Raw genomic sequence first — 27,918 nt, 5'->3', positions numbered from 1 at the left:
AGCAAATCTGCTGTGAAAAACAACCCTGTCTCCCTCTAAAGTTCGCCAGAGATGGAAAATCAGCCCCCTCTCCCCTACACCTTCTCCTGAAGGGGATCTCTGCCTGCTAAATAAGGCAGAGATCCCCTAGCATGAAACTGACTGGCCCAGCATCACCACTAGGCAGGTTTATTAGGAATTATTTTGGGGGTGTTCCCCTGCCTGTGTTACCCTGGAGGCCAGACTAGATGATCTCTTCTGGCCTTGAAATCTAGGGGTCTATGATCAAAACCTGACAGATATGGGATCAATACAATTTATTTGCACCCCAGAGGAACGGCATATCCAGTTGGAGCTCGATATGGGCAATCTAACCCAGGTTCTCACAGGGGGGCAGAGCACAGGGTCTGTGGGAGCCAGGGGCTGGATTCGGGGAACGGCTTGACCCCATCTCGGCTCAGCTGCAGCTCCAGCAGGCTGGGCGCTTGGCTCACAAGATGGCCTGCGGCTGCTGGGTCATCAGGACGCCGAAGCGTTTCTTGATGGTGATGCGGTGGCGGGAGTACTTGTCATCTGGCGAGAAGCGGGCAGGGTGTGCGGAGCAGGTCAGCTGGCCAGAGGGGTCCACTTTCTGCCAGGGACAGGACAGAGGAAGGACAAGACATGTTAGAACAACCCGGGCCTGACCCACAGCCACCCTGCTATCCCAGCCCTGTGCTCCCGCGCCCCTCGCTCCCGACCTGCAGCCTCCTGCTAGCCCAGCCCTGCCGGTGCCCCTCACTCCCGACCCGCAGCCCCCTGCCCCCCCCGCTCTGCCGGTGCCCCTCACTCCCGACCCGCAGCCCCCTGCCACCCCCCCGCTCTGCCGGTGCCCCTCACTCCCGACCAGCAGCCCCCTGCCCCCCCCCGCTCTGCCGGTGCCCCTCACTCCCGACCCGCAGCCCCCTGCCCCCCCCGCTCTGCCGGTGCCCCTCACTCCTGACCCGCAGCCCCCTGCCCCCCCGCTCTGCCGGTGCCCCTCACTCCCGACCCGCAGCCCCCTGCCCCCCCCCCGCTCTGCCGGTGCCCCTCACTCCCGACCCGCAGCCCCCTGCCCCCCCCCCGCTCTGCCGGTGCCCCTCACTCCCGACCCGCAGCCCCCTGCCCCCCCCCCGCTCTGCCGGTGCCCCTCACTCCCGACCCGCAGCCCCCTGCCCCCCCCCGCTCTGCCGGTGCCCCTCACTCCCGACCCGCAGCCCCCTGCCCCCCCCCCGCTCTGCCGGTGCCCCTCACTCCCGACCCGCAGCCCCCTGCCCCCCCCCGCTCTGCCGGTGCCCCTCACTCCCGACCCGCAGCCCCCTGCCCCCCCGCTCTGCCGGTGCCCCTCACTCCCAACCTGCCCCCCCTGCTCTGCCAGTGCCCCTCACTCCCGATCCGCAGCCCCCTGCCCCCCCCGCTCTGCCAGTGCCCCTCACTCCCGATCCGCAGCCCCCTGCCCCCCCGCTCTGCCGGTGCCCCTCACTCCCAACCTGCCCCCCCTGCTCTGCCAGTGCCCCTCACTCCCGATCCGCAGCCCCCTGCCCCCCCCGCTCTGCCAGTGCCCCTCACTCCCGACCCGCAGCCACCTGCCCCCCCCCCGCTCTGCCAGTGCCCCTCACTCCCGACCCGCAGCCCCCTGCCCCCCCGCTCTGCCGGTGCCCCTCACTCCCAACCTGCCCCCCCTGCTCTGCCAGTGCCCCTCACTCCGGACCCGCAGCCCCCTGCCCCCCCCCCGCTCTGCCGGTGCCCCTCACTCCCGACCCGCAGCCCCCTGCCCCCCCCCCCGCTCTGCCGGTGCCCCTCACTCCCGATCCGCAGCCCCCTGCCCCCCCCCCGCTCTGCCGGTGCCCCTCACTCCCAACCTGCCCCCCCTGCTCTGCCAGTGCCCCTCACTCCCGATCCGCAGCCCCCTGCCCCCCACGCTCTGCCAGTGCCCCTCACTCCGGACCCGCAGCCCCCTGCCCCCCCCCGCTCTGCCAGTGCCCCTCACTCCCGACCCGCAGCCCCCTGCCCCCCACGCTCTGCCAGTGCCCCTCACTCCCGACCCGCAGCCCCCTGCCCCCCCCCGCTCTGCCAGTGCCCCTCACTCCCGACCTGCAGCCCCCTACTAGCCCAGCCCTGGGCTTCCTCAGCTGCTGCACGCCGAGCCCTGGAGCCAGGCAGCAGGTAGGCTGGGGCAGGGCCGGGAGTGCGAGCACTAGGGAAGGCTCGGAAGGTTCCGGATTGGACGGGAGTCGCCCAGCTCTGCAATCCGGATTGCACCCGGGAAGGAGGAGGGGACTCACCTTGAGGGTGTAGACCCTGTCCCCCTGCGCGTTGAGATAATACTGCAGGAACATGCTGCACAGCCGGACCGCCCCGCAACGCACGTGCTGCTAACCCCGGGACCCTGCGCCGGAAGGAGGCCAGCCCCAGCGCACGCTGGGAACGGTAGTGCGCTCTAGCCCCAATGCGCTCTGGGAGAGGGACCGCCCACTGCCCGCAGTGCACTCTGGGAGTTGTAGTGCAGTCTGCCCCAATGCCCTAAGAGAGCGGCAGGGTGTCTACCCTCAGAGTTGTAATGTGTTTCAGCGCCAATGAACTCTGGGAGCCATTCTCTTTCTGCCCCCAAAACCTTTAGAGAGTTGTAGTTGTTTGGCTAACCCGGTGCATTATGGGAGTTGTAGTTTCTTAGCCCTCTGGCTCGCCCATGCCCTGCACCCCAGTGCATTTTGGGATATGTCCTTTCTGGGCTTCTAACCTCTCTGCTCCCAATATAGCTCTTCCATCCCCATGACCTAAACTGGGGTGGGCAAACTTTTTGGCGCAAGGGCCACATCGGAGAATAGAAATTATATGGTGGGCCATAAGTGCTCACAAAATTGGGGTTGGGGTGCAGGCTCTGGGTTGGGGCTGGGGATGAGGAGTTTGGAGTGTAGGAAGGTGCTCTGGGCTGGGACTAAGGGGTTTGGAGGGCGGGGGGGGAGGGGATCAGGCCTGGGCACGGGTGCAGGAAGGAGTGCAGGTTCTGGCTGGGGGTGTGGGTTCTGGGATGGGGCTAGGGATGAGTGGTTTGGGGTGTACTGTGCTGGGATCAAGGGGTTTGGAGAGCAGGAGGGGGAACAGGGGTGGGACATGGGGAGAGGCTCAGAGTGGCCGTTACCTCAAGCAGCTCCCGGAAACAGTGGCATGTCCCTTCTCCGGCTTCTACATGGAGGCATAGCCAGGCAGCTCTGCACGCTGCCCCCTCCGCAAGCACCGCCACTGCAGCTCCCTTTGGAGCACTTGGAACCAGAGCCGGACACATGCCCTGGCTTCCGGGAGTCGCGCGGTGCAGCCCCCAACCCTGCACCTCAGCTGGAGCGCAGAGCAGCCTTGATCCTGCTCCCTGGCTGGAGTGGGGCTGAGCCGCGTGGTGCAGCCCCTGACCCAGGACCCTGGCTTAAAATGGGTCACAGGCCACAGTTTGCCCACCCCGACCTAAACCGTTTGCCCCCTCTTAGCTCCCCAGACAAACTCTGCAGCTGCCCCACTGCACCCTGTGAATTGGAGTTTCTCAGCTCCCCAGTGCACCCTGGGACATGTATTCTCTTAGCTCCCACTGATCCATGGGAGTTGTAGTCTAACATCCAGTGCATTCTGGGAATTGTAGTATTTCCCGCATCCCAATGCACTGTGAGAGTTGTCATCCCCTAATCCTTTTAATTAGCCTTATACTGTAAATAGGGAATAGTCATTGAGCAGGTGTGTGAATGATTAAAGGATTAGAAACCATGCCTTAGAATGAGAGACTCAGTGAGCTCAAGCTATGTAGCTAAACAAAGAGAAGGTAAAGGGGTGACTCGATTACATTATATAGGTACCTATAAGGGGAACAAATATTTAATGATGAGCTCAAAGGTCTAACAGGATCCAATGGCTGGAAGTTGGAGCTAGACAAATTCAGACTGGAAAGAAGGTGTAAACAGTGAAAGTAATTAGCACTGGAATGACTGACCAAGGGTCATGGTGGAATCTCCATCGCTGGCGACTTTTAACTCAAGATGGGATGTTTTTCTAAAAGATCCGCTCTAGGAATTATTTGGGGGACATTCTCTGGCAAGTGCAATACAAGGGGTATTCAGAAAGTTTTAGCCTGACAAAGAAAAAAAACCCCATTTGCGTTCGGCTGTTTATTTATTTTTATTATAATTCCCCTTGATGCCAATGCATGGGCCCCTCTTGGAGAAGTTCTTGCTGTGCATGGCCAGAAATGCCTGCACTGCTGCGACCGCCTCATTATCACAGTTGAAACTCTACCCATGAAGGTCCTTCTTCAATCTGGGGAACAGCTGGACATCTAAGGGAGCCAGATCTGCCGCAGAGGCTGGATGGGAAGCAGTTGAAAGCCACATTAGCTAGCTGTGGCCACTGGGACATGTAAGGTGACACATTGTCTTGAAGAAGCAAAAAGCTCCAGATTATCCCTGGAAACATCAGGTCGTGCTCTCATGTTCGGGGCACCTGCCTTGCTGACCCCTTTCTTGTGCCCGAGTCTTCAGTCAACTGTGCACCTGATTGTTGATCTTCTGTCCTTCTAGTGTAGTGGCATCTCTGAGACATCCTGACTCTGGCTTACCCTCTGTGCTGATCCGCTCTTGCTTAAATTCAGCAGCTCTACTGTTTACGGTGGCACCATCTCCCAGCATTCTGCCCCCCCCCCCCCATCCTCATGGATGTCCTATGCATTCAAGACGTTCTTATGCAGGTACTTGCTCTATACCAAATTTTCAGTCTTTTCAATTTTTCAGATCTTTAGTGACTGACTCCCTACATGTTCTGCACAGGTGAAAAACTGTCTTCTGGTAAAGAGATGCATCGAAGTGTCAGCACCTTGGTCTGTGAAATCTGTTGGACCACAGCACACAGGCGCCGACTCTGTGGGTGCTCCGGGGCTGGAGAGCACCCACCAACAGCCAAGCTCCCCTCCCCGCCCCCCCTCACCTCCGCCTCCTCCTCCTCCCCTGAGCACGCTGGTCCTCGCTTCTCCTTTCTGCACTTGCTGCTGCAAAACAGCTGTTCTGCAGCGTAACAGGCTCTGGGAGGGAGGGGGGAGGAGCAGGAACGCAGCGTGCTCAGGGGAAGAGGCGGAGCCGGAGCAGGGACTTTGGGGAAGGGGTTGGAATGGGGGTGGGGCAGGGGTGGAGTCGGGGCAGGGGCAGGGCCAGGGCAAAGGGGGATTGAGCACTCACCGGCGCCAGCAGAAGTCCGCGCCCTCTGCCCCACCATGTCCTTAAATAGGTCAGGCTGGACCTTTTCTGAGTGACCCTAATACAGATCATCACAATGGTTCCTTCTGGTCTGGACATGAGTATGTCCATGCAGCTCCTTTCCTTAGTATCGGGGGGCCACACTGAAAGCCTGGCAGCTGGGTACATTTTTTGGAGGGTGTCCTGCTTGCTCTAATGTTCACCTCAAAGCCATAGGAGCAAACCAGGGAACGATGAGTTGGGATTGGGGGGCACCGGGACAGCTGGGGGATGGGGAGTCCAGGGCTGGAATAGAGGGGGCTGTGGGTCGGAATTGGGGGTACCAGGTGAACTGGGGGGCTGGGAGCCCAGGTCTGGTAGGAGGGGCCTGTGGGTCAGGATTGAGGAGCATAGGCAGAGCTGGGGAAGGGGAACCTCAGGATCAGGTTCTGAATGCCCCCCCCGGTTGGAACCCCCAATGTCTCGGGGTTCCGGATTTGTTTTGATTTGACCTGGCAGCTGGGGGTGGGTGGGCGGCAGCCCCAGGGCCAGATTGGGGTTTGAGTTTCCCAGCAACCCTTGCTCTCTGGTGGGTGCTGCCGACACCCTCTGCAGAGAACGGCCTCCCCTTTCCTTACCCCCTCATACTCCCCAACCCTCTCACCCCTCCTTGCCATGACCTCCCAACCCCGCCACGGCCCCCCGCTGCCCCCTCTCCTGCTGCCCACCTTCCCTGGTGCCGCCCTGCTCCTGACCTCGCCCGACGTCCCCGGGGGCAAGCTCATTGTCAAGCTGAAGCCGGAGGGGGCCCAGGAGCTGTCCCGGGCACAGACCATCATCCTGACGGGGATGCCGACGGGCTGGGCCCCCCCGCGCCGGGATGGGGCTCCCCTCCGGCTCCACCTGGCCACTGGGATCAGGACCGTCCTGCTGAGCAAGGCCGGGGAGGAACCAGGGCCCAGGGAAACTCCTCCAGCACCCTTGGTCCGGGTGCCCCCCACCAGCGACCCCTCCGCCTCCTGCACCTCCAAGGGTGTCTACGAGAACTATCGGCGCTGGCAGCGCTACAAAGCCCTGGCCAGGCGGCACTTCCCAGGCACGCCCGACGCCGAGGCGCTGGCCTGCTTCTTCATGTGAGAGCCTGGAGAGACTGGGGCTGGGACAGCAGGGGGCTGCAGGTCGGGAGCGAGGGGCACCGGCAGAGCTGGAGCGGTAGGGCTGGCCTAGCAGGGGCTGCAGGTCCGGAGTGAGGGGCACCAGCAGAGCTGGGGCTGGGGGGGAGCCCAGGGCTGGGCTAGCAGGGGGCTGCGGGTCGGGAGTGTGGACCTCCCTCCGGTGCTGATCTGGGCTCCCCCACAGCCCTGTCCTGCGGTCGCTGACCCGCCTGCGGCCCGAGCTGGCTCTGGAGGAGGGGGTGCCACGTGCTGTGCAGGAATGGGAGCGCAGCAGCAACTTCGAGCGCATGATCTTCTACGAGATGGCCGAGAAGTGAGTGTTCCCCCTGGGGCTGGCCCTGGGGATCCCGCCCCCCCGAGTACTGCGCTGGAGATCCTGGGGATGACGCCCCCACGCCGAGCCCGACCCTCCTCCTCTTCCTCAGGTTCATGGAGTTTGAGGCTGAAGAGGAGCTGCAGATCCAGAAAATGAAGCTCCTGAACAGCTCCCAATTCCAGCCCCCACCCACCGATCCTCCCAAGCTTCCCAGCCCTCCAGCCCCCGATGCTGGCCAGCAGCAAGGTACCTCCCAGAATACCCGAGGGTGGAGGGAACCCCCCCTTCACAGGTGACAGGAGATAGTCACTGACTGACTGACTGCAGGGCTCCCCCCACACACCCAGGTTTTGTTTTTATTTTTATTTTTTGCACAAGCCTTTCACTTTGGCATGGTTTTTGCACACACCCAGCACCTTTGGCTTTTGCACGTACCTAGAATGTCTAGAATGTAGAATGTGCAGGTTTTTGCATGTACCTAGCGACTTGGCCTAGGTTTTCTGGTGTGTACCCAGCACTCTTGCATAATTTTTGCACATGCCTAGCATTTGTGCATGTTAATTTGCATGCACTAGAATCTTTGCATGTTTTCGCACATACCTATAACCTTTGCGCCTCTTACAGTACCTAGAACGTTTGCACTTTTCATATCTACCTAGCTTTGCAGGTTTTGCATGTACGCAGCACGTTTGCCCAGTTTTTGCACATGCCTAGAACCTTTGCACATTTTTTGCACATACCCAGCACTTTTCCGTTGGTTTTTTTTTTTTTTTTTTTGCGTGGACCCTAGAATCTTTGCATGGTTTTTTTTTTTGTTCACATCTAACACTTTTGCACAGTTCTTGCACATACTTAAAACATTTGCACACATCCAGCACTTTCGCACAGACCGAGAACCTTTGTACATTTTTTCCCTACTAGCCTGGTGCCATTGCATGTTCCTTTTGGCTGGGTGGAGGTCACGGAGGACATTACATCCCTGCACCAGGGGGCGCTGGGTGGGCGGTCCACGGTGGCGCTGGGTGGGGGCGCCCCTGGGGATACAGGGTGCTCGGTCACTGGGTGGGGTTCCTGAGGAGACAGTGCTCTGAGTGGACATCCCCATAGTCTCTGCCCGGCGCTCTCCCTTTCCCTGGCAGTGTACATCCCCAAGAAGGCGGCATCCAAGGGGCGCCAGCCCCGCCGCCGTCAGCGCCGCCCACCCGGCCTGCCAGCCCCAGGGGAGCCGCGGGAGATCCCACCTGAGGCCGTGCGGCAGTACGCTGAGATCATGGAGGGGCTGCGGCCCAGCTGGGAGGAGGAGGCCGGTGGGCGCGGTGAGCCACAGAGCCAGGCACAGGGGGCGCTCCCAGACCCCGCGCTACTGCAGTACGTCGAGCAGCTCTGTGAGGACGAGAGCTTTGTCTGCAAGGTGAGTGTCTCCCCTAGGGGGCACCACATCCCACTCGCAGGGTCCTCAGCTCCCAGCATTCAGGGGGCACAGACTGGGACGGAGATGGGACCCACGTGTCCGGGATGGCACGGCAGGGCTGCATAGCTCCCAGCCCATGGGTAGAGAGCAGGATAGGGATGGGACCCAGGCGTTCAAGATGGTAGTGCCAGGTGCTCACCCTCAAGGTTCCCCATATTCCCCAGCCCACATGGGGAAAGACCAGGACAGGAGATGGGACCCAGGTGTCCAGGTCAGCAGTGTAAGGTGCTCATCCCAAGGGGGACCCATAGCTCCCACCCCGCAGGAGGCGAGACTAGGACAGGAGATGGGACCCAGGCATCCCAGTTGGCAGCACCACACCAGGGCTTCGCTCTCACCCCGCTTCCCCTGCCCATTGGCTCGGCAGGTAGAAGCCGTGATCCACCCCCAATTCCTGGCCCAGCTGCTCTCTCCAGAGAAGAGACGTGACCCCCTGGATCTCAGCGAGGAGCTGGAGCAAGAGCTGGGACTCACCCCAAGCCAGGTACCACACCACACGGCCACTGAGGGGGAGCCAGACCCAAGGGAGAGCAGTTGTCTCCCTGCCCCCTTTACACAGAATACCCCGCCCCCTGCCGGTGACCGCTTTTTCTCTCTCCCCACAGTTGGTTGAGAAACGTCTCCTAGCCCTTTCGGAGGATGAGCTCAGCCCCCCGGCGTGCCCCGCCCAACATTCGGACTCCACCCCCTCCCAGTCCGAAGAGGAGGATGAAGGCAGCAGCCAAAAGGGACCAGCCAGCCGTCGGCAGGCCATAAGCGGAGCCTCAACCCCCAGGGGCAGCGGGGCCAAGGGCAGGGCTCTGGGGACAGAGCCACCAGAGGTGCCCAACCCCGCACCTGTACGGACATCCCAGCCATGCCAATGGCAGCCAGGAGATGTGGCACCAGAGGACGTGGCAGCTCCAAGATGTCTGTCCCCTCGCAAATGTGGCGGTGAAGGGAGACTATTAGTCTCACTGAGGAGTCGAGTTGAGAGGGTGTCCCAGCAGCCTCAGGGGCAGGGCCAGGATGGAAGCCGAATGGAAGAGTCAGCAGTCCCCCTGGGCACAATACAACCTGGCAGCCAGGCCTGGGGCGTGAGGTCACAAGGGGACAATTTGGTAGGATTGGCAAACCTTGCATCAACTCCCAGCGGGTACAGAAAACAAGATGGTGGCCAAGAAGGGAAGGTCAAAAGTCAATCTGAAGCCAGTGCTGATGGGGAAGAACTAAGAGATGCGCCAATGGGAACAAAGTGTAATTGTCAAGGAGATAACCTGGTGGAAGCAGGAGCTCGAGAGTCAACTCTCAATGGACATAGGCAACAAGATTGCTGTCAAGGAGAGATGGTCAAAGGCCAACCCCAGGTTGGATGGCAACCATTGGGGGACATCCCAAGTGCCACAGGCCAAGCCAATACCATGAGGTCACACAGGGAAAAGCTGGTGAAACAAAGAGCTCTAGAGTCAACTCTCAATGGACATGGAAAACAAGATGGTGGCCTAGAAGAGAAGGTCAGAGGTCAAAACAAGAAGGAGGCTGATTGGAGTGAAGCCACCCTGAGAGAGCGTGACCTCCAGCCTGGGAGCATGAAGTTGAGTGGGAACAACCTGAAAGGAGAAGAAAGCCCAGCATCAACTCCCACTGGGTCTGGAGAACAAGATGGCAGTCAAGCAGGTCAACCAACCAAAGTGGAGTCTAGGGTGGGTGGCGGCCACCCTACAGTGTTACTACTCAGCAGGTCCAATGGGCAGCCCTTAGGCCTCTTTGCTGACCCTCTGGGTGCTGATGGGCGAGGGGAGGGTAAATTGCCACCAGTGTCCAACATTCACGGCCAGCGTCCTGACCCATCTCTGCTTGGCCTGAGTGGCCTGAAGGGACCTACTGAGGCCCGGGTGGCTTCAGACACTGAGTCCAGTCACCGAGCAGAGCTAGAATGGAGATTCGCAATAGAGATGGGGTCAAGACAGCCTCACCTCCAAGATGGTGGCAACAGTGAAGGCACTGGAGTCAGAACCATGGCCGGACCTGGAGATCCAGGACAATGTGAGGCAGGAGCTACCAGGAGCTGTGGCAATGGGACCAGTTCAAGGGATGATGGAAAGGAGGCTGGAGAGGCCAGTTCAGCCATGGGCGATGGCCCTTCCAAGATGGCCAGCTCAGAATTTCCCCCGGGGAGCATGGAGGATGCTGGGAAACATCATGATGATGATGGAGATGATGAAGAGCTGTCCATTTTTTCCTCTCTGTTGGCATCGAAACTCCATCTCTCCAGTCCCAAGAGACCTGTTGGCTCTGCCCCTGCCCCGAGGGACCGAGTGGGGTCCCACGGCAGAGTCCTCTCCCCAACTTGGGAGCCAGTGAGATGGGATCCCATGAGGAGACGCTCCACACGGCTGTGCCCAGATGGGGTGCTCGACGGGTCACATGCCATGGACACAGGCGTTCGGCGCAGCCATAAGAGGAGGAGCGACAATATGGCCGCCAGGAGGAGCAAGCGCCTGCGCAGCCAATGAGAGAGGGCGGCCATGATGAGGATTGACTACAATTGGCTGAAAAGCTCCAGCTAGGGATATTTGTGGATGCCTTAAATTCCTTCTTCAGCCAATTGCTGGGCCCTCTCTCCCCCAAGCCCCACCCTTTTGAATGTTGAGGATGAAACAAAGAGCACTCTGGCAGATCCCCCTGTCCCGTGGAACGTTGAGGATGAAATGGAGAGTCCTCACTGGCTAGAAAACCGCCCCATCCCTTGGCATGCTGAGGAGCCAACTCCTCCCAACTCTCAAAGTCCCGCCTCCTGGAGCGTAGAAGGTGAAGCAGAGGACACTGATTTGCTTCCTGTTGAATGGACCCACCATTAGGAAACACAGTGCCGGGGGCAGAGCAACCTTGTCATTTACTGAGTTGATTAAAGGGATTTGGATCAATATTTTTGGCCCCATCATGATGTCATGAATCCAGCTCCATCTCTGGCAACCCTGAGACTGGGGTCCTGCTGAGGGGGCTACCCAGGGCTGTGTCCCTTTCCCGCCCCCCGCCCCGAGCCAGCCAGCCCCCTGCCCTGGGGCTGGATCAGGGTAATTACCTTAGATTTGGAAATTCTTCGGTATTGTTCCAAGGGGCCCCCTTGAAACCACCATTGAAGTTTCACGATGTGGCATGAAGATGACCTTGAAACCACTGTATTAAATGTGAAGGCCCAGCCACAAGGCCCTCCGACACCCTCTTTTCCAAGGAACGCAGATCAAAACTGCCTTTGCTTTAAAAGTTAGTGTGTGTGTATATATATATAATATTTTCATAGAGATATAGATATTTGATATATAAAATAGCATTTGTTTGCATTTTACAAAACAGAAGAAAAAACCCAGCCCATCCGCTTCACTCCAAAAAATAAAATAAATTCCAAAATAATGAAAATAAAATAACCTCCCCTCCCCCCAAAATTGGCTGTTTCCTCCCCATTTCCTGAAGCCCTGAGTTGCTGGGTGTGTCCCGGGTAGCGAGTGTGCTGGGGAAGGGGTGTCACTGTATGGTGAGGGTGGGGCGTGATTCAGTCTGCCTTACTCTTGGCGGGGGAGAGGCCGTTGGCATGGGGGGCGTGGGCTCGGCGGGCGGACACCGGGAGGCACAGGTAGGTGCTGAACAGCGGAGCATAGTCGGGGTGACACAGGGCGAAATCCTGGAACTGACCTGGCAGGGAGAGAATGAAGGAGAGGGAGAAATAGCCACTGGGCTGGCTCGGCCACCCATCTGTCCATCTGTCCGTCCGTCTATCTGCCCCCTTCCCCATCCATCAGTCTGTTCATCCACCTTTCTGTCTGTCTGCCCTCTCTTCCATCCGTCTGTCTGACCGTCCATCCATCTGTCTGCCCTCTCGTCTGTCTCTCCGTCCATCTATCTGCCCTCTTGTCTGTCTGTCCATCTTTCTGCCCTATCCTCTTGTCTGTTTGTCTGTCTGCCTTGCATGTTTAGCCTCCCTCTCTTTCTCTCTCTTCTTCCCCCCATGTCAGTTTCTCTGTCTACCCATCTGTCTGTCTGTCTTCTGGGTCCCCCCAGCTGTCTGTCTGCCGGTCCACCCCCATCTGTCTGTCTGCCAGGCCCCCCATCTATCCGGGGGTGCTCACCGATGCTCAGCCCGTGGTGGGGCTCAGCCCCGCCCAGTGCAGTGTAGAGCTTGGCTCCGTCGGCCCAGGGCGTCCCCAGCAGCAGGCGCAGGATGGCACAGAAACCCTCCCGGGACAGGCGTGGGGGCCCCTGCCCGGCCCCCCTTTCGCAGAATAGCTGTGGGGAGGGGGAGAGATGGTGTGAGCGGGAGAAAGACCGCACAATCCCCATGTCCCCAGTCCCCCAATACTCCCCCCACAGCTCCCATATCCCCCCGCCCATGACTCCCAGATATACGCCACCCAGAGCCCCATATCCCCCACAGCCCCTTCATCCTCTCCACATCCCCCAGATACCCTCACCCACAGCCCCCATATCTCCCTTCAGCCCTTAGATCCCCCCGCACTCCCAGATACCCTCCATATCCCCCACACATACTCCCCCATTGCACATCCTCCAACCCCAGCCTCCCCCGCCCCACCCTCTATATCCCCACACATACCCTCCCAGACCCCTCCCCCACATACTCCCAACCCAACCCCCCATAGCCTCATCCCTGCCCGATTCCTGCCAAAGCCCCTCCCCCACTCCCTGCCCCCAACCTCGAAGGCCAGGAGCGTGAGGTCCTCGGGGCTGCGTCCCCCCTCCAGCGCCTGCAGGGCCAGCCGCACCGCCCGGGCATCCACGGCACCCCCCGGGTCCTTGTGGACAGACACACAGATGGGGATTACTTCTGGACACAGAGCCCCCCACAAGCCCTTCCTCTGCCCAGGGTGCACTCCTATGCACCCCGGGGCAATCCCCCTCCCTACCCCTCCCCCACCCCTGGGGCAATTCCCCTCCCTGACCCCAGGGGCAATTTCCCACCCCCTGGGGCAATTCTCCACCTCTGCGGCAATCACCCTCCCCTCTCCCACCCTGGGGCAATTCCCCACACTCTGGGGCAATCCCCTTCTCCCCTACCACACCTAGGGCAATTCCTCACCCCCTCCGGCAATTCTCCCCCTCTCCCCCAACTCCAGGATCAGTTCTCCTTCCTGACCCCGGGGCAATTCTCCAACCCCTGAGGCAATTCACCTCCCCTCCTCCAACCCTGGGGCAATTCCCCTCCCCCAACCGCCCCCTGAGCAATCCCAGTCCCCCACCTCTGGAGCAATTCCTCTCCCCTCTCCACCCAGGGGCAATTTCCCCCAGTCCCTGGGCAATCCCCTTCCATTCCCCGCTCCTGGGGAGCTCTCCTCCTCAGCCCTCTCCTGCTCCCTTCCTGCCCCCCGGTACCTGCTGGAAGTAGGCACAGAGCCCCTCAGGCGCCTCAGGGTGGGGCAGCCCCAGCCAGCGGGCAAGTTCCTGGCACCCCAGAGTCCCTGCTCCACCGTCAGGCAGGTTGCCCCCCGTGATCCACCTGCAGGGGGATCCCGATGGGGGGGGAAGAGGGGTCAGAGACACGGGGCAGCACAGCCCCACCCCCAACATAGCATTGTCCCTCTGTCTGTCCCTCCCCACTGCCCATCCATCCTCCCCCGCCTCTATTGCCACCCCTCCCCTCTTCTCCCAACCTCCCCACACCTCCTCCTCCCTCCCTCCCTCTGTCTCCCGGCCCCACACCTGGCCCTCCGCAGTGCCCTGTCCAGCTCCCAGAGCCGGGGCTCCAGCGCCACTCGCAGGTGCCCGACCGCCCGCACTGGCAGGGTCCCCACCAACTCGCACTCGGTGGCCGGGATGCCCAGCGCCCTGCGGGGAGACAAGGGTCAGACCGAGGGGTCCCCCCCACACCGAGCCCCCCATTGTGTCCCCCCGAGTGCCCCTAACCCCACTGTACCCACTACAGTGCCCCAACCCCCATACCCCAAACAACCCATGTACTTCCCTCCAACCCCTCATACATACCCCTTGCATACCCCTCAGAGCACTGACCCCGCATAACCTCCCGAAAAACTTTCCATGTGGCCATGCTGACCCCATAACCCCCCTGCCAACCCCTCCAAGGACCCCCATGCCAACTCATCTGCATACTCCTAAATGGCCCAACCCCCATATTCCCTGCTTCAACCCCATCTGAGTACCCTGATAACCCACCATCCCCTACATTGTAGCCATGCCAATCCCCTGAGGCCCCAAACACCAACCCCCCCATGCCCTCCCATGCTCCCCTCACCTGCCTCCAGGGATCCTGTGACAATTGCTGCCCACGGCCCCCTCACACCAACTCTCTGGTACCATGTGCCCCTCCCATGAACGCCACACCCCACATAACCCAGACACCCTAGGCCCACCCCCCGGTGCCTCACGCCAACCTCCCCACCACCGCCTTATCCCAATATCCCTTGCCAAACCCCATGGGGGCCCCCCATCCTACCCCCCTGCAGTGACCCCCAAGGGGAGCCCAGTCAGCCCCCCAACAGGGCCACTCACCGGGCCATGGCTCTCTGCACATTGCTGGCATAAAGGGTGGGGTTGATGCTCTCCTCAGCGCTGGGCTGATAGACGGGGAGGAACTGCAAAAGACGAGGGGGTTAGGGGGCAGCAGGGAGTGTGTGGGGAGCTCAGCTGTGGGGCATTGGCCCTACTGCCCTGGAACGGCACTAGGGGGTGCTGTGCAATCTCACCTCCACTTCCACGGTGGTGCAGAGTTGTGATGCCGTCAACCAGATGACTTTGAGCCTGGCGAGGGTGAGAGAGACATGACACCCCAAGTTAGTAGTCCAAGAGTACAGCAGGGAGACAGACAGACAGACACACAGCAGGGCTCATTCCTTCCAGCAAGGGGCAAGAGACAGATAGACCCCCTCCCCCATGCATAACTCACACTCCGGGGCCTTGCCACGCCCAGGTTGTCGAGTCCTGCCAAGAGAAGAACAGAGGCGTTGGTTGTGCGGCCCGACCACACCATCCACCCAGCCCATTGTCCCTGCCAGACACTCACCAGGCTGTTGGGGTACCGGACAAGGATGGGCTGGATAGGAACCCCGGCAATGAAGGCACCTGGGAGAGAGAGAGACAACCTGTTTACACCAAGGCTTTCACTCTGGATTTACACGGAGATGCAGAGAGAGGTGTAGGGTGTTACAGTGTCACCTGTGAGGGGGGACCAGTCTCACCTGTGGCCATACACACACGCAAGGAGTTATGTCAGGCACACAGAGAGGTTAACAGCCTTTCCACTGAGACTCACCCTGTGGGTTATTGTCATTTGCTCTGGGTTTACACTTGGGTAACTCTAAGTTTACACAGTGTTTACTCGGATGGCTACTCCACATTTACACTGATTCTAGCTTTACAGTGGATTTTTGCAGCGTTTACTTGGAGGGTTACTCTAGATTGACACTGAGGTTACTCTCTGCTTCTTCTAGCTTCACACATTGGGGGTTAGCCAGCATTTACACTAAGGCTGCTCTACATTTACATTGAGGTTCACATTTCAGTTTACATAGATTGGTTCTCTAGAATTGCCCTGAGACTGGCCACATTTACACTGATGATTGTTCTGGGTTTACTCTGTGCTTCAAACAGAGCAGCTACTCTCAATCCACACAGTGAGTTATTCCAGGTTTACACCAGGTTTACTCTATGTTTCAAACAGAGCAGCTGCTCTCAATAAACACAGCATCTTACTCCAGATTTACTCTGTGCTTCAAACAGAGCTGCTGCTCTTGATTCACACAGCATGTTACTCAAAGTTTACTCCAGGTTTACTCTGTGCTTCAAACAGAGCATCTGCTCTCAATACACACAGCGTGTTACTCCAGGTTTACTCCAGGTTTAAGTCTGTGCTTCAAATGGCATCGCTACTCTCAATCCATGCTGTAGATTACTCCAGGTTTACCCTTACCATATACAGGGGATTACACTGTGTTCCACAACGACGTTTCCTCCCACCACACCCAGTGCAACTGCGCTGCTCACACTGGAGTTTCCTGCAGCTCCAACTGCCAATCTCACCCCCCCAGGCCCAACCCCGCAGGGAGGAGTCTCTGGGCTCGAGAGTCATTACACCCAGGCCCTGCTTGGCCAGCGGGAAGGAGGTCCCAGGGTGGGGGTCGCCCTACTCCCCCACACCCTTGTGTGAGCCAGGCTGTGCTGCCATGCCTCATACCTGGCTTAAACTTCAGTAAGGCTTTCTTGTTAGAGCAAGTCCCCTCGGGGAAGAAGAGCACCTGGGGGAGAGTAAAGGGGAGAGTGTCAGATACCCGGGAGGGGAAGGGGGGGGTGATCCAGGGGAAGGGATGGGAATTGCGGGGGGGGGACCAGTCTCACCTGTGGCCATTTTCCCTGGGATGTGGCCCGTCTCTTCACCTCCTCTACCACCTTCTTGCGAGAGGCTGGGTCATGGCGGGACACCAAGATGGCTTGGTTGAACCGGAGCAAGGCTGAGGGTGGCAGAGAAATGGGTGAGGGGGCCAGGCCATTGGGAAGGGGACAGACCCACCACCACCACCTGCTGCCACCCAACCCCAATGGAGCCACCACAGGTCCTCACCCTGGGGCCGCCTCTTCCCCCTCCCCTCACTCCCCATCCCCTCTCCTCCCTCCTCTCCTCTGCCCTGCTGCCATCCACGAGCCCCTCTTTTACCCACTCCCCATTGCCTCCTTTCACAACCCCTCCCCCTCCTGCCCCAAACCCATGGTGCCGTCCCCATTAGGGGAGACACCCACCAAAATGGGGAGGATGAGATATCGCTGGACCCAGCTCTGTACCCCACTGTTACCTATCAGCTCTGTGTTCTTGGGGAACCAGGGCGCAGTACCCAGCCTGTCTGACCCCCCGCCAGCCTCTGCTTGAACCAAAATCGATCAGAAGAAAGATAAAAAGCAATGAAAAGGCAGTGAGAGACACACCTAAACCCCTGGAATAAGGGTAACAGGATTAAGGAAACTCCCCTAGCCTCATTTGCATTGAAGATGGGACAGGGAGGCATCTCCATTAGCATACAGAATGGAGAATAGAGAATCCAAGGCAAGAACCGCATGGAACTCTGGGACCAGAAAACCAGGGAAGCGCACTGCATGATGGGGGATCTCTGCTCCAGATGTTAATGAACCCACACCTGTACATACCCAGCTAGGTAGTTATCAGACCAATTCTAGTAATCAATCCTTCATTAGTATCCAAAATAGTGAAGCTCCCTAATTGCATTGTGAGCTCCCTCCAAGGAACACCGCCCAAAGCCAGGAATGATCAGTTCCCATTGTCTAGCCTGAACAAAACAACTTTGGTAGAATCATAGAATCATAGAATATCAGGGTTGGAAGGGACCTCAGGAGGTCATCTAGTCCAACCCCCTGCTCAAAGCAGGACCAACACCAACTAAATCATCCCAGCCAGAGCTTTGTCAAGCCTGACCTTAAAAACTTCTAAGAAAGGAGATTCTACCACCTCCCTAGGTAACGCATTCCAGTGTTTCACCACCCTCCTAGTGAAAAAGTTTTTCCTAATATCCAACCTAAACCTCCCTCACTGCAACTTGAGACCATTACTCCTTGTTCTGTCATCAGCTACCACTGAGAACAGTCTAGAGCCATTCTCTTTGGAACCCCCTTTCAGGTAGTTGAAAGCAGCTATCAAATCCCCCCTCATTCTTCTCTTCCGTAGACTAAACATCCCCAGTTCCCTCAGCCTCTCCTCATAAGTCATGTGTTCCAGTCCCCTAATCATTTTTGTTGCCCTCTGCTGGACTCTTTCCAATTTTTCCACATCCTTCTTGTAGTGTGGGGATCAAAACTGGACACAATACTCCAGATGAGGCCTCACCAATGTCAAATAGAGGGGAACGATCACGTCCCTCGATCTGCTGGCAATGCCCCTACTTATACACCCCAAAATACCATTGGCCTTCTTGGCAACAAGGGCACACTGTTGACTCATATCCAGCTTCTCGTCCACTGTAACCCCTAGGTCCTTTTCTGCGGAACTGCTGCCGAGCCATTCGGTCCCTAGTCTGTAGCGGTGCATGGGATTCTTCTGTCCTAAGTGCAGGACTCTGCACTTGTCCTTGTTGAACCTCATCAGATTTCTTTTGGCCCAATCCTCTAATTTGGCTAGGGCCCTCTGGATCCTAGCCCTACCCTCCAGCATATCTACCTCTCCTCCCAGTTTAGTGTCATCTGCAAACTTGCTGAGGGTGCAATCCACACCATCCTCCAGATCATTTATGAAGATATTGAACAAAACCGGCCCCAGGACCGACCCTTGGGGCACTCCACTTGATACCGGCTGCCAACTAGACATGGAGCCATTGATCCCGACAATCTAGCCAGCTTTCTATCCACCTTATAGTCCATTCACCCAACCCATACTTCTTTAACTTGCTGGCAAGAATATTGTGGGAGACCGTGTCAATAGCTTTGCTAAAGTCAAGGAACAACACGTCCACCGCTTTCCCCTCATCCACAGAGCCAGTTATCTCGTCATAGAAGGCAATTAGATTAGTCAGGCATGACTTGCTCTTGGTGAATCCATGCTGACTGTTCCTGATCACTTTCCTCTCCTCTAAGTGCTTCAGAATTGATTCCTTGAGGACGTGCTCCATGATTTTTCCAGGGACTGAGGTGAGGCTGACTGGCCTGTAGTTCCCAGGATCCTCCTTTTTCCCTTTTTTAAAGATGGGCACTACATTAGCCTTTTTCCAGTCGTCCGGGACTTCCCCCGATCGCCATGAGTTTTCAAAGATAATGGCCAATGGCTCTGTAATCACATCCGCCAACTCCTTTAGCACTCTCGGATGCAGCGCATCCGGCCCCATGGACTAGTGCTCGTCCAGCTTTTCTAAATAGTCCCGAACCACTTCTTTCTCCACAGAGGGCTGGTCACATCCTCCCCATGCTGTGCTGCCCAGTGCAGCAGTCTGGGAGCTGACCTTGTTCATGAAGACAGAGGCAAAAAAAGCATTGAGTACATTAGCTTCTTCCACATCCTCTGTCACTAAGTTGCCTCCCTCATTCAGTAAGGGGCCCACACTTTCCTTGACTTTTTTCTTGTTGCTAACATCCCTGAAGAAACCCTTCTTGTTACTCTTAACATCTCTTGCTAGCTGCAACTCCAGGTGTGATTTGGCCTTCCTGATTTCACTCCTGCATGCCTGAGCAATATTTTATACTCTTCCCTGGTCATTTGTCCAGTCTTCCACTTCTTGTAAGCTTCTTTTTTTTTTTATACTCCCTTGTGCCATCAGTTTACACATAAATCTAGTGTCTCCCTTGAACCATTGTTGTTTCTCTACAAAACCCCCTACCCATGCTCAAGTAAGTGTTCTGATGCCTGGATCCAAACTCTGTAGCAGTTCCACTGGGACTTCATCGTCTCCTGACTGATCTCCTGGGGGCTCTGCCTGTCTCCAGCCCTCCGGACCCTCAGCTACCACCAACACCTGGGACCCCCAATCGATTCCAACTTCATGGAGTGGTGAGAACCCAGCTCTCTCTCTCTCTCTCTCTAGGTATAGCCTTCTGACCCTGCCTTGTGTGACCAGTTATAGTTTTCTAAACATGACTTTTAGAATCAAAATTAAGTTAGATTTAATATTATAACTGTTTTGTTTGTTTGGCTCCCCTATGGTTAATAACTTCCATGGTTAAACTGGTTGCTTCTCTCTCTCTCTCTCATGGGTGTTTTTTGGTTTCCCCATTCGCTCTGCTGCAACGCGCCTCATTCCTAAGCTAAAAGATCCCTGACGTGCCCAAAACGCCGGGGGGGTTTGCTCATCAAGTGGGTTACAACCAGAACAATTGTAATGTGAAAGTGGGGATAGAAACGTGCTGACCCTGGGATGTATGAGGGTGGCAGCTTGGAAGTGCTGCTCGACCCAGCCTGCTAGGTCCAGGGACATATAAGGGGTCGGCTTGGGAGTGCTGATTAACCTGGTCCTCTCAGAAATGCTCTGTTAATGTGTGTGTGTGTGTTTGTCTGATTCTGGGACTGGAAGAACCCAGCCCTGGGGAACCTCGGTCCTGCAGGATGGCTCCATTGGGAGGGAACTTGCAGCAGGGAGAAGTAGAGCTCTGTATGAGAACACAAGTGACACAAGCAGTACATTGATAGAAGTAGAGAACCCCCCTCCCCCCAACCAGAAGAGTAACCCTAATAAATGAGCATACCCCAAACTAACAGGCAACGCTGGTAACACCCACTTCCTGCCCCATCCCCCTGTAGCTGGAGCCCCATGGACCCTGCTCCCCATTCCCACCCATGACTGGGATGCTCCTTCTGGAAGGGTCCCATGGGGGGAACCATCCAATGGGGAGACCATCCAATGGAAGGGCCCATATCCCCACCCCACTCTAGCATGGGCCCTTCCATCCAATGACCCCAAGGTCCCTCAATGGCATCATCCAACGGGGAGACCATGCAATGAAAGGGCCCGCCTCCCCACCGTGCTCCATGGGGACCGTGCAAAGGAAGGGCCCATCTCCCCTCCCCACCCCAGGGTTCTCGTCCATCCAATGACCCCAACAGGCATCATCCAATGGACCCTTCCATCCGATGACCCTAACGTCGCCCATTGGCATCATCTAATGGGCAGACCATGCAAGGGAATGGCCCATCTTCGCAGCCCCTCACCTCCAATGACAGGCACATGGAGGTTCTCCGTGCGGGAGACCACCATGGGAATGTCACACGGCAGCAGAATGATGGGGTCGAAGAAGGTGGAGTGGGGGGCGGCCACCAGGATCGGGGCCTCCAAGCGTGATGCCCGCTGCCCCCGCACCCGGATCTGCATGAAGCCGAGGAGGAAGAACATCAAGCGGCTCAGGAGGTAGACGGAGCTGTAGGAGATGGAGCTGAAACGGGAGAGATGGAAATGGTGGATGTGGGGGAAGCACAGGGCTGGGCTAGCAGGGGGCTGTGGGTCAGGATTGAGGGACACCAGCAGTGTGTGGTGGGGGTTAGGGGGCGGGTGGTCTCTTACCTCCTCCAGTCCATGAGCGGCTCTTTCAGCTCTTCCTCGGACCTGTGCAGCACCTGGAGCAGCGCGAAAGGCCAGATGAGGAAGAGGACAATGAAGGCCAAGGCCACGCGGAGTGGGGCCAGCACCGTTCCCAGTAGGTAGAACTGCAAACCAATGGGAGAAACATCAACCCCCCAACACTGACTGCCCGGGCGCCTCTGGGCAGTGCGGGTGACAGGATCCCCTCAGGTCAGCATTGTAGGGCTTATCTCCACCAGCAGGAGGCAGCAGGGTCCCGCACTCACACACATACACACAGAGTTCACCCAGCCTGGCAGGTTTTCTGGGCCTGGCCTCATTGAAAGGAGCCAAGCCCAAGGACTCCCCACAACACACCACACAGAGCACTGTCTCCTTAGTGTGTACTGTCCTGGGGCTCACGCCCACAGGGCAGAGAAGGGGAGCCCCAGGGAGGAGTTACAGGCCCAGGATGGCAGCCAAGGGGCAGCTGTCAGCAGGGGATTGGGCAGGGGTTGTGATCATGTAGCAGGGAGTTCCAAAGGCCTGAGTACATGTAACACAGTCACAGTGATTTTGAGCCATGCTATGTTAGCTTGGGTTACACATGCCTGTTGCTCTGTGTGTGTGCGTGCGTGCACTGTGTAAGTCTTGTGTGTGTATTGCGTTATTTTCTGTTTGTGTGTGCAAGTACTTTGTACACTGCAAATGTTTTGTGTCTTGTGAATGTTTTGTGTTATTTTCTGTTTGTTTAGTTGTTGTGTGTGCACGTTGTGTGTTTGTGTATGTTTTGTGTGTCATGTTATTTTCTGTTTGTTTCATTTTTTATGTACAGTGAATGTTTTTGGTTTATTGGGTTATTTTCGGTTTCTGTGTTTAATTGTTTTGTGTACTGTGGATTTGTGTGTATTGTGTTATTTTTTGTTTGCATTTTTAGTTGTTTTGTGTATTATGGATGTTGTGGGTGCACTGTGGATGTTTTATGTTATTTTCTGTTTTCTTGTTTAGTTGTTATTGTCATGTGTTTATTGTGTATGTTTTGTGTGTACTGTGCTATTTCCTGTTTGTGTGTTTAGCTGTTTTGTGTACTGTGGATGTTTGTGTGTTTGAATATTTTGTGTCATTTTCTGTTTGTTAGTACACAAACAGCTTATGTGTGTGTTGTGTATGGTGTGATTTACTATTTGTGTGTTTGTTTATTTTCTGTACTTGTTTGCATGTGTGTTTTCCTTCACTGGGTACATAGGGATGCTGTTGATTCCATTTGATCTGGGGCTTTTTTGGGTTTCTTTTGGCTTTTTTGCACGGTTTGTGTTTTGTGGTCCGTTTTCTGAAAACGATTTGACATCCGGGGCCAGATTCATCAATCTCCTTCTGTCTGTTTGCATCATTATTAATACATATGCTAATTATACTAATCACAGCTCCACACAGTCCCCTACGCAGCCAGGTGCAACCCCAGTTAATGATTAATAAATAATAATACAAGATGCTTACGTCAGTACTTTGCTAATTCAAGGCCTGTACTAATCATCATCATAAATATTATTAAAGTAGAAATTCTCGGCTATCACTGGATCAACCTCCAATTCACACAAAACTTTATTAGCATTAATAATAAAACAATTGATGTTGTCAATATAACCTACTCTGGGATACTTGCTGTGTATTTTACGTTGCTATAACTTTTCATTTCCTATATTTTAATAGTCAGAACTGCCTCAAATTGCACACCTTAAATGATGGCACAGAGGGAAACTGAGGCACCAAAGGATACATTTTTAAGGGCTCTGAAATCTCGTCCTTGTTCCGAACTTTATATACTTTGAATACACCTTTGCAGCACTGAGATTTCATAAACAATAATAGTCCATTTTTCATAGAGAAACATCAAAATTTGATCTAGACAACCCTAGCAGTTGCTGAATTAAATGATTAACAATAATAATTACAACGGGAAGAATTAGGGATTTGGGCATCTCTTTGGGAAAAGTAATTTGGTTCAATTAGACCGAAAATGGCCATTCTTTTTGTTGGGGGTCAAACGACCCATTTTGTTTATATTCTGACCATGGTTAAACACTTTTGGCTCTTTTCTAAAATAACAATAAAATAAAAACAAGAAACTAAAATGAAAGGACATTTCAAAGCGAGACCCAGAAAATCAAAACATTGTGTTTCCAAAACGTCAGCATGAACCCAACTTGATTTATATTTGTTCAGTTTGTTTGTTGCTATAAGAAACAATTTGGTCAAATCGACATGAATCCACTCAATATTTCAGTGTTATTTTTCACTGAAAAAGGGTTCAGCTGAAAACCCAGCTCTAATAATAGTTAATAAACTCAGCATCTTTGTGGCCAGTCCCACCTGACACAACATGAACTAATAATGTTAGTAATAAAGATAAATATTGTGAGTTCAGTTTCATCAGAATAGGAAATGGCTAAGGTACTTTGACTCCAAATGGAAATATTTTTTTTACGGATAATTGTTCTTAATACACAAACTTCAGGATGTGACCCATTCGATCTCTGAAGATGCATAACTAATTAGCACCAAGAATAATTAGTATGATTAACTTTAAGGTCGAGTCTCCGCCCTTGATCTAAGCCAATACAAAATGAAATACAATTCATAATCAGGATATTGATTAGTAACAAGTTTGTCTGTCTGCAAAACTAACAAATTAATACGCTAATACCTAATAATAATAATAATAATAATATTCAAAGTTAAACAGTTATTAATACTAGAGGGTTCTCAGAATAGGAGGCAGTCTATGCCAGCTAATGGCAAATGGAAATTATATTAATATTGAGGCCAATAATTATGATTAGAGACACTCCAGGACTTGCGGTATTCAAACTCAATGGATGCAAAAGTAAATGCTGAATTCTGCCTGCACCTACACACGAGCTCGACGTTACTAGCAGCCACAAAGGTGAGCCCGAGGCCAAGTGTTTGCAGTGGAAATAAACACTTGTAATAGTAATGATAAATTGTCATATTCCAGAAAGTGGGCACCCCACGCTCGTCAACAGGGTGAGGCATCCTAGCATAAAGTTGGGAGATGGGTTAGGGAGAGGTTAATAACTCTGGGGCAATTTCATCCGGTCAACTCCTGCAGATACCACACGAATGAATAACACTCAGTAACGCTCCAACCCTCCCTCTCTGTCATTAATAGCAGCCCAGTGAGACACGCCAGGCCAGCTGAAGCCCAATTGCAGTAATACAAATATTAAGGTTAATAATGACTAATGCAGAAACCCGAGTCATTGGATAAGAACCATTGACTCTGAGCTCTTTGGGGCAGAGATCGCCCACAACCAGGGCTATTAGGCGCTACCGTAATGCACCTAATAAATAATTAACAGAACCTGGCGTCCTGGGTCACAATTGGGGTTCCTACGTAATACACCTAATAAACAATGTACAGAGCCTGATGCAACAGGGTCCTGGTCCATGACTGGGTCTGATAGTGCTACCGTAATACACCTAATAAATAATAATTCATGTCACCCCAAGAGACGCAAACCAAATGAATAATTATCCATCTTTAGTGTCAATGTCAGATGACTCAAAATTAAACAGCAATATGAATTAGAGAAATAATGATTATTAACAGGGATTTTACACAGTGGGATCCTAGATGACCCCAAATGGAAATAATTGGCGTATTAAGGCTAATTCATCATTAATAGGGGATCTCTAGATTTGACTTAGCCCCCCTTGGTTCGAAATCAAGGATTAGCCCTCAATATTATCTGAGCAGAGTTTTGCTACCCATGTCTGCTAAAAATGGACTAACAGTATGAATATTAACCCTATTTATTAATAAGAGGAATTTCCCAGCTAATGGCAAGTGAAAATAATCTGTTTATTAGGGCTTAGAATAGGGAAACTCTATAATTTCTTAATAATGGAAACTCTAGGATTTGACTTGATCCCAATGGCTGCAAATTAAAAGAATGGATACAGTTAATGATTGTATTCATCGCTACGATTAATAGAGATTTTTGATTGTCAGTTGCAGCTAGCACCCTGGGAATCCTGAAAAGACTGAAACGGTTTGCTTCAAAGCTGTCAAAATGAATACATTTGATTTATTTATGTCTGAAATATTTTTTTCTGGAATAATATTGATATGTTGCTCATAATAATCTACGGTTATTGCTAATAGGGATTCTTTGGAATGGCAGATGGCTGCTCCCAGCAAATATAATCCAAGCTCCCATAGCACCTAACCCCCTTAGGCCCCATAGCAACACTCCCAGACAGAAATATTAAGTCTACTAATTAGGAATACAGCATCCCTGGCATGTGCTCCTCCGCATCCCCCCCAAGGGACCCCCCTCAATGTCTGACCTATAATAACCCTGGAGCAGAGGGCCTGTTAGAGCAGAGCAAGCCCTCTCCCGCAGGGGAAGGCAGGGGGTACAACAAGGGGGGCTGTGAGGGGGGACAGAGAGGATATGGGAAGTTGGAAGGTGGAAATGGAGAGGCTGAGAATGGAGAAAGATTGATAAATGCAGGGGGTGTATAAAGAACAGGAGGACTTGTGGCACCTTAGAGACAAACCAATTTATTTGAGCATGAGCTTTCGTGAGCTACAGCTCACTTCATGGGATGCATAGGGGGTGTACAGTGAGAGAGAGAGAGACAGAGAGATGGGGCCATGCGGATGGATGGATTAATGTGAAATAACACAATAATAGTGACAGTAAAATAACGAGGTAAACCAGACACAGCTGCTTAGCTGGTCCAGACCGGCCCCTGGACCCGGGTGCAGCAAGGGCCCATTCACACACACACACACACACACCCCGCGGGGATCTGGCCCTCAGTGCACTGGCTGGAGACAGGAGGCCCCTAAGCCAGAGATGCCAAACCCTCCAGCAGAACTGACGCCTACAGATACTAAAGCCATGTGAGGGGCCACTGTACAGCCTGTGGGAAAATCCTGCCAGCCCTGGGGCTGTGTGTGTTGGGGTGGGGGGGCCGGGCTGCGATCCCAGGGGGCTGCGGGTCGGGAGTGAGGGGCACCGGGCAGGGCTGGGGCGTTGCCTCGGGAAGAGCCTCTAGAGAAACAGGATGTAAATAAACCAGAGGAAAACGAAACAGAAAGGGAAATGGAAGCAGATGCCCGGCTCCTCCCGCCCGGCAGCGGGACCGCCGCGCCCCCGTACCCGGGCCCCCCAGATCTGGGGCGGTCCCGGCCCCCCTGCGCTGGGCCCGGCTCCCCGCAGCGCAGCCTGCGCTAAAAACCAGCCAGGGAGGCTGCCGCATCCGCACCCCCGAGCCCACGAGACACTGCCGCCCCCCCAGACACTGGGAGCCCCCCAGTACACCTCCATCCCCTCCCATCCCCCCAGACACTGGGAGCCCCCCAGTACACCTCCATCCCCCCAGACACTGGGAGCCCCCCAGTACACCTCCATCCCCTCCCATCCCCCCAGACACTGGGAGCCCCCCAGTACACCTCCATCCCCTCAGACACTGGGAGCCCCCCAGTACACCTCCATCCCCTCCCATCCCCCCAGACACTGGGAGCCCCCCAGTACACCTCCATCCCCTCCCATCCCCCCAGACACTGGGAGCCCCCCAGTACACCTCCATCCCCTCAGACACTGGGAGCCCCCCAGTACACCTCCATCCCCTCCCATCCCCCCAGACACTGGGAGCCCCCCAGTACACCTCCATCCCCTCCCATCCCCCCAGACACTGGGAGCCCCCCAGTACACCTCCATCCCCTCCCATCCCCCCAGACACTGGGAGCCCCCCAATACACCTCCATCCCCTCCCATCCCCTCAGACACTGGGATGCCCCCAATACACCTCCATCCCCTCCCATCCCCCCACGGAGACTGGGAGCCCCCATCCCCCGCCCCTAACACAGACATCTCCCAAACACCCCCCAGCCCCACCCCCCTGCCCCTAACCTTGGCTCTCTGCGCCCCCGTCAGCCGCAGCTCGTGGACGAAGGGGTTGGGGGCGCCCCCCCCGTCCCGGCCCCCGCTGCCCCCCTCCATCGCTGCCCCCACCCCGCCCCCTCCGGGCTGGGAGCTGTGGCTGCCGCCGGAGCCAGGGCCTAAGTGATGGGAGGGACGGACAGACGGACAAGGGGGGGGGGCGGGACCAGGGCGTGGTGTCCCGGGCTCAAGGGGCTGGGCTACGGGCTGGTTTAGGCAGCATCTCACTCCTGTACCCACCCCCCTGTCTGTCCCTCCATCCCCCTGTCTGTCCCTCCATCCACCCCTGCCTTTGCCCCTCCAGCCCCCCGTCTGTCCATCCATCCCTGTGTCTGTCCCTCCAGCCCCACGTCTGTCTATCCATCCCCTTCTGTCCCTCCAGCCCCCTGTCTGTCCCTCCAGCAATGCATCTGCCTGTCTGTCCATCCATCCCTGTGTGTGGCCCTTCTGTCCAGCTAGCTCTTTGTCTGCCTGTCTGTCCGTCCATCCATCCCTGCCTCTGCCCCTCCAGCCCCACCCCAGTCCATCCATCCCCATGTGTCTGTCCATCGCTGTGTCTGTCCCTCCAGCCCCATGTCTGTCCATCAATGCCCATCTGTCCCTCCAGCCCTGTGTCTGCCTGTCTGTCCATCCATCCCTGTGTGTGTCCCTGTGTCTGTCCATCCAGCCCCCTGTCTGCCTGTCTGTCCATCCATCCCTGTGTCTGTCCCTGAGTCTGTCCCTCCAGCCCATCATCTGTCCCTCCAGCCCCACCCCCGTCTGCCTATCTATCATCTGTCCCTCTGTGTGTC

At 55.6% G+C, this 27,918-nt stretch overlaps 3 protein-coding genes across 3 annotated transcripts; 1 reads left to right on the top strand and 2 right to left on the bottom strand.

Moving 5' to 3' along the window:
- Positions 1–281: 281 nt before the first annotated feature.
- On the bottom strand, positions 282–2,443 carry NOP10 (NOP10 ribonucleoprotein). Its single transcript, XM_084645970.1, has 2 exons — positions 2,283–2,443; positions 282–610 (listed from the first exon to the last, which is right to left on the bottom strand). Exons 1-2 carry the CDS (start codon positions 2,334–2,336, stop codon positions 470–472), a joined length of 195 nt encoding a protein of 64 aa, XP_084502096.1. The 5' UTR covers positions 2,337–2,443; the 3' UTR covers positions 282–469.
- A 3,436-nt stretch (positions 2,444–5,879) lies between these two features.
- Positions 5,880–8,779, top strand: NUTM1 (NUT midline carcinoma family member 1; the record flags this gene model as incomplete). Its single annotated transcript, XM_084646215.1, has 5 exons — positions 5,880–6,337; positions 6,564–6,692; positions 6,805–6,941; positions 7,835–8,106; positions 8,240–8,779. 5 exons carry the CDS (start codon positions 5,880–5,882, stop codon positions 8,777–8,779), a joined length of 1,536 nt encoding a protein of 511 aa, XP_084502341.1.
- A 2,634-nt stretch (positions 8,780–11,413) lies between these two features.
- LPCAT4 (lysophosphatidylcholine acyltransferase 4) lies at positions 11,414–27,187 on the bottom strand (the record flags this gene model as incomplete). Its single annotated transcript, XM_084645936.1, has 14 exons — positions 11,414–11,838; positions 12,273–12,429; positions 12,855–12,953; positions 13,531–13,654; positions 13,858–13,983; positions 14,665–14,747; positions 14,859–14,913; positions 15,059–15,093; positions 15,176–15,234; positions 16,346–16,406; positions 16,507–16,619; positions 20,807–21,027; positions 21,156–21,298; positions 27,098–27,187. The coding sequence occupies 14 exons, from the start codon at positions 27,185–27,187 to the stop codon at positions 11,699–11,701; spliced, it is 1,506 nt and encodes a 501-aa protein (XP_084502062.1). The 3' UTR covers positions 11,414–11,698.
- Between the last annotated feature and the right edge of the window lie 731 nt (positions 27,188–27,918).

The sequence above is a fragment of the Lepidochelys olivacea genome (assembly GCF_965140295.1).
Source record: "Lepidochelys olivacea isolate rLepOli2 genome assembly, chromosome: 13".
NCBI classification, from domain to species: Eukaryota; Metazoa; Chordata; order Testudines; family Cheloniidae; genus Lepidochelys; species Lepidochelys olivacea.
Note: the sequence above shows the minus strand (reverse complement) of the source record. Positions and strands in the feature narration are given on the sequence as shown.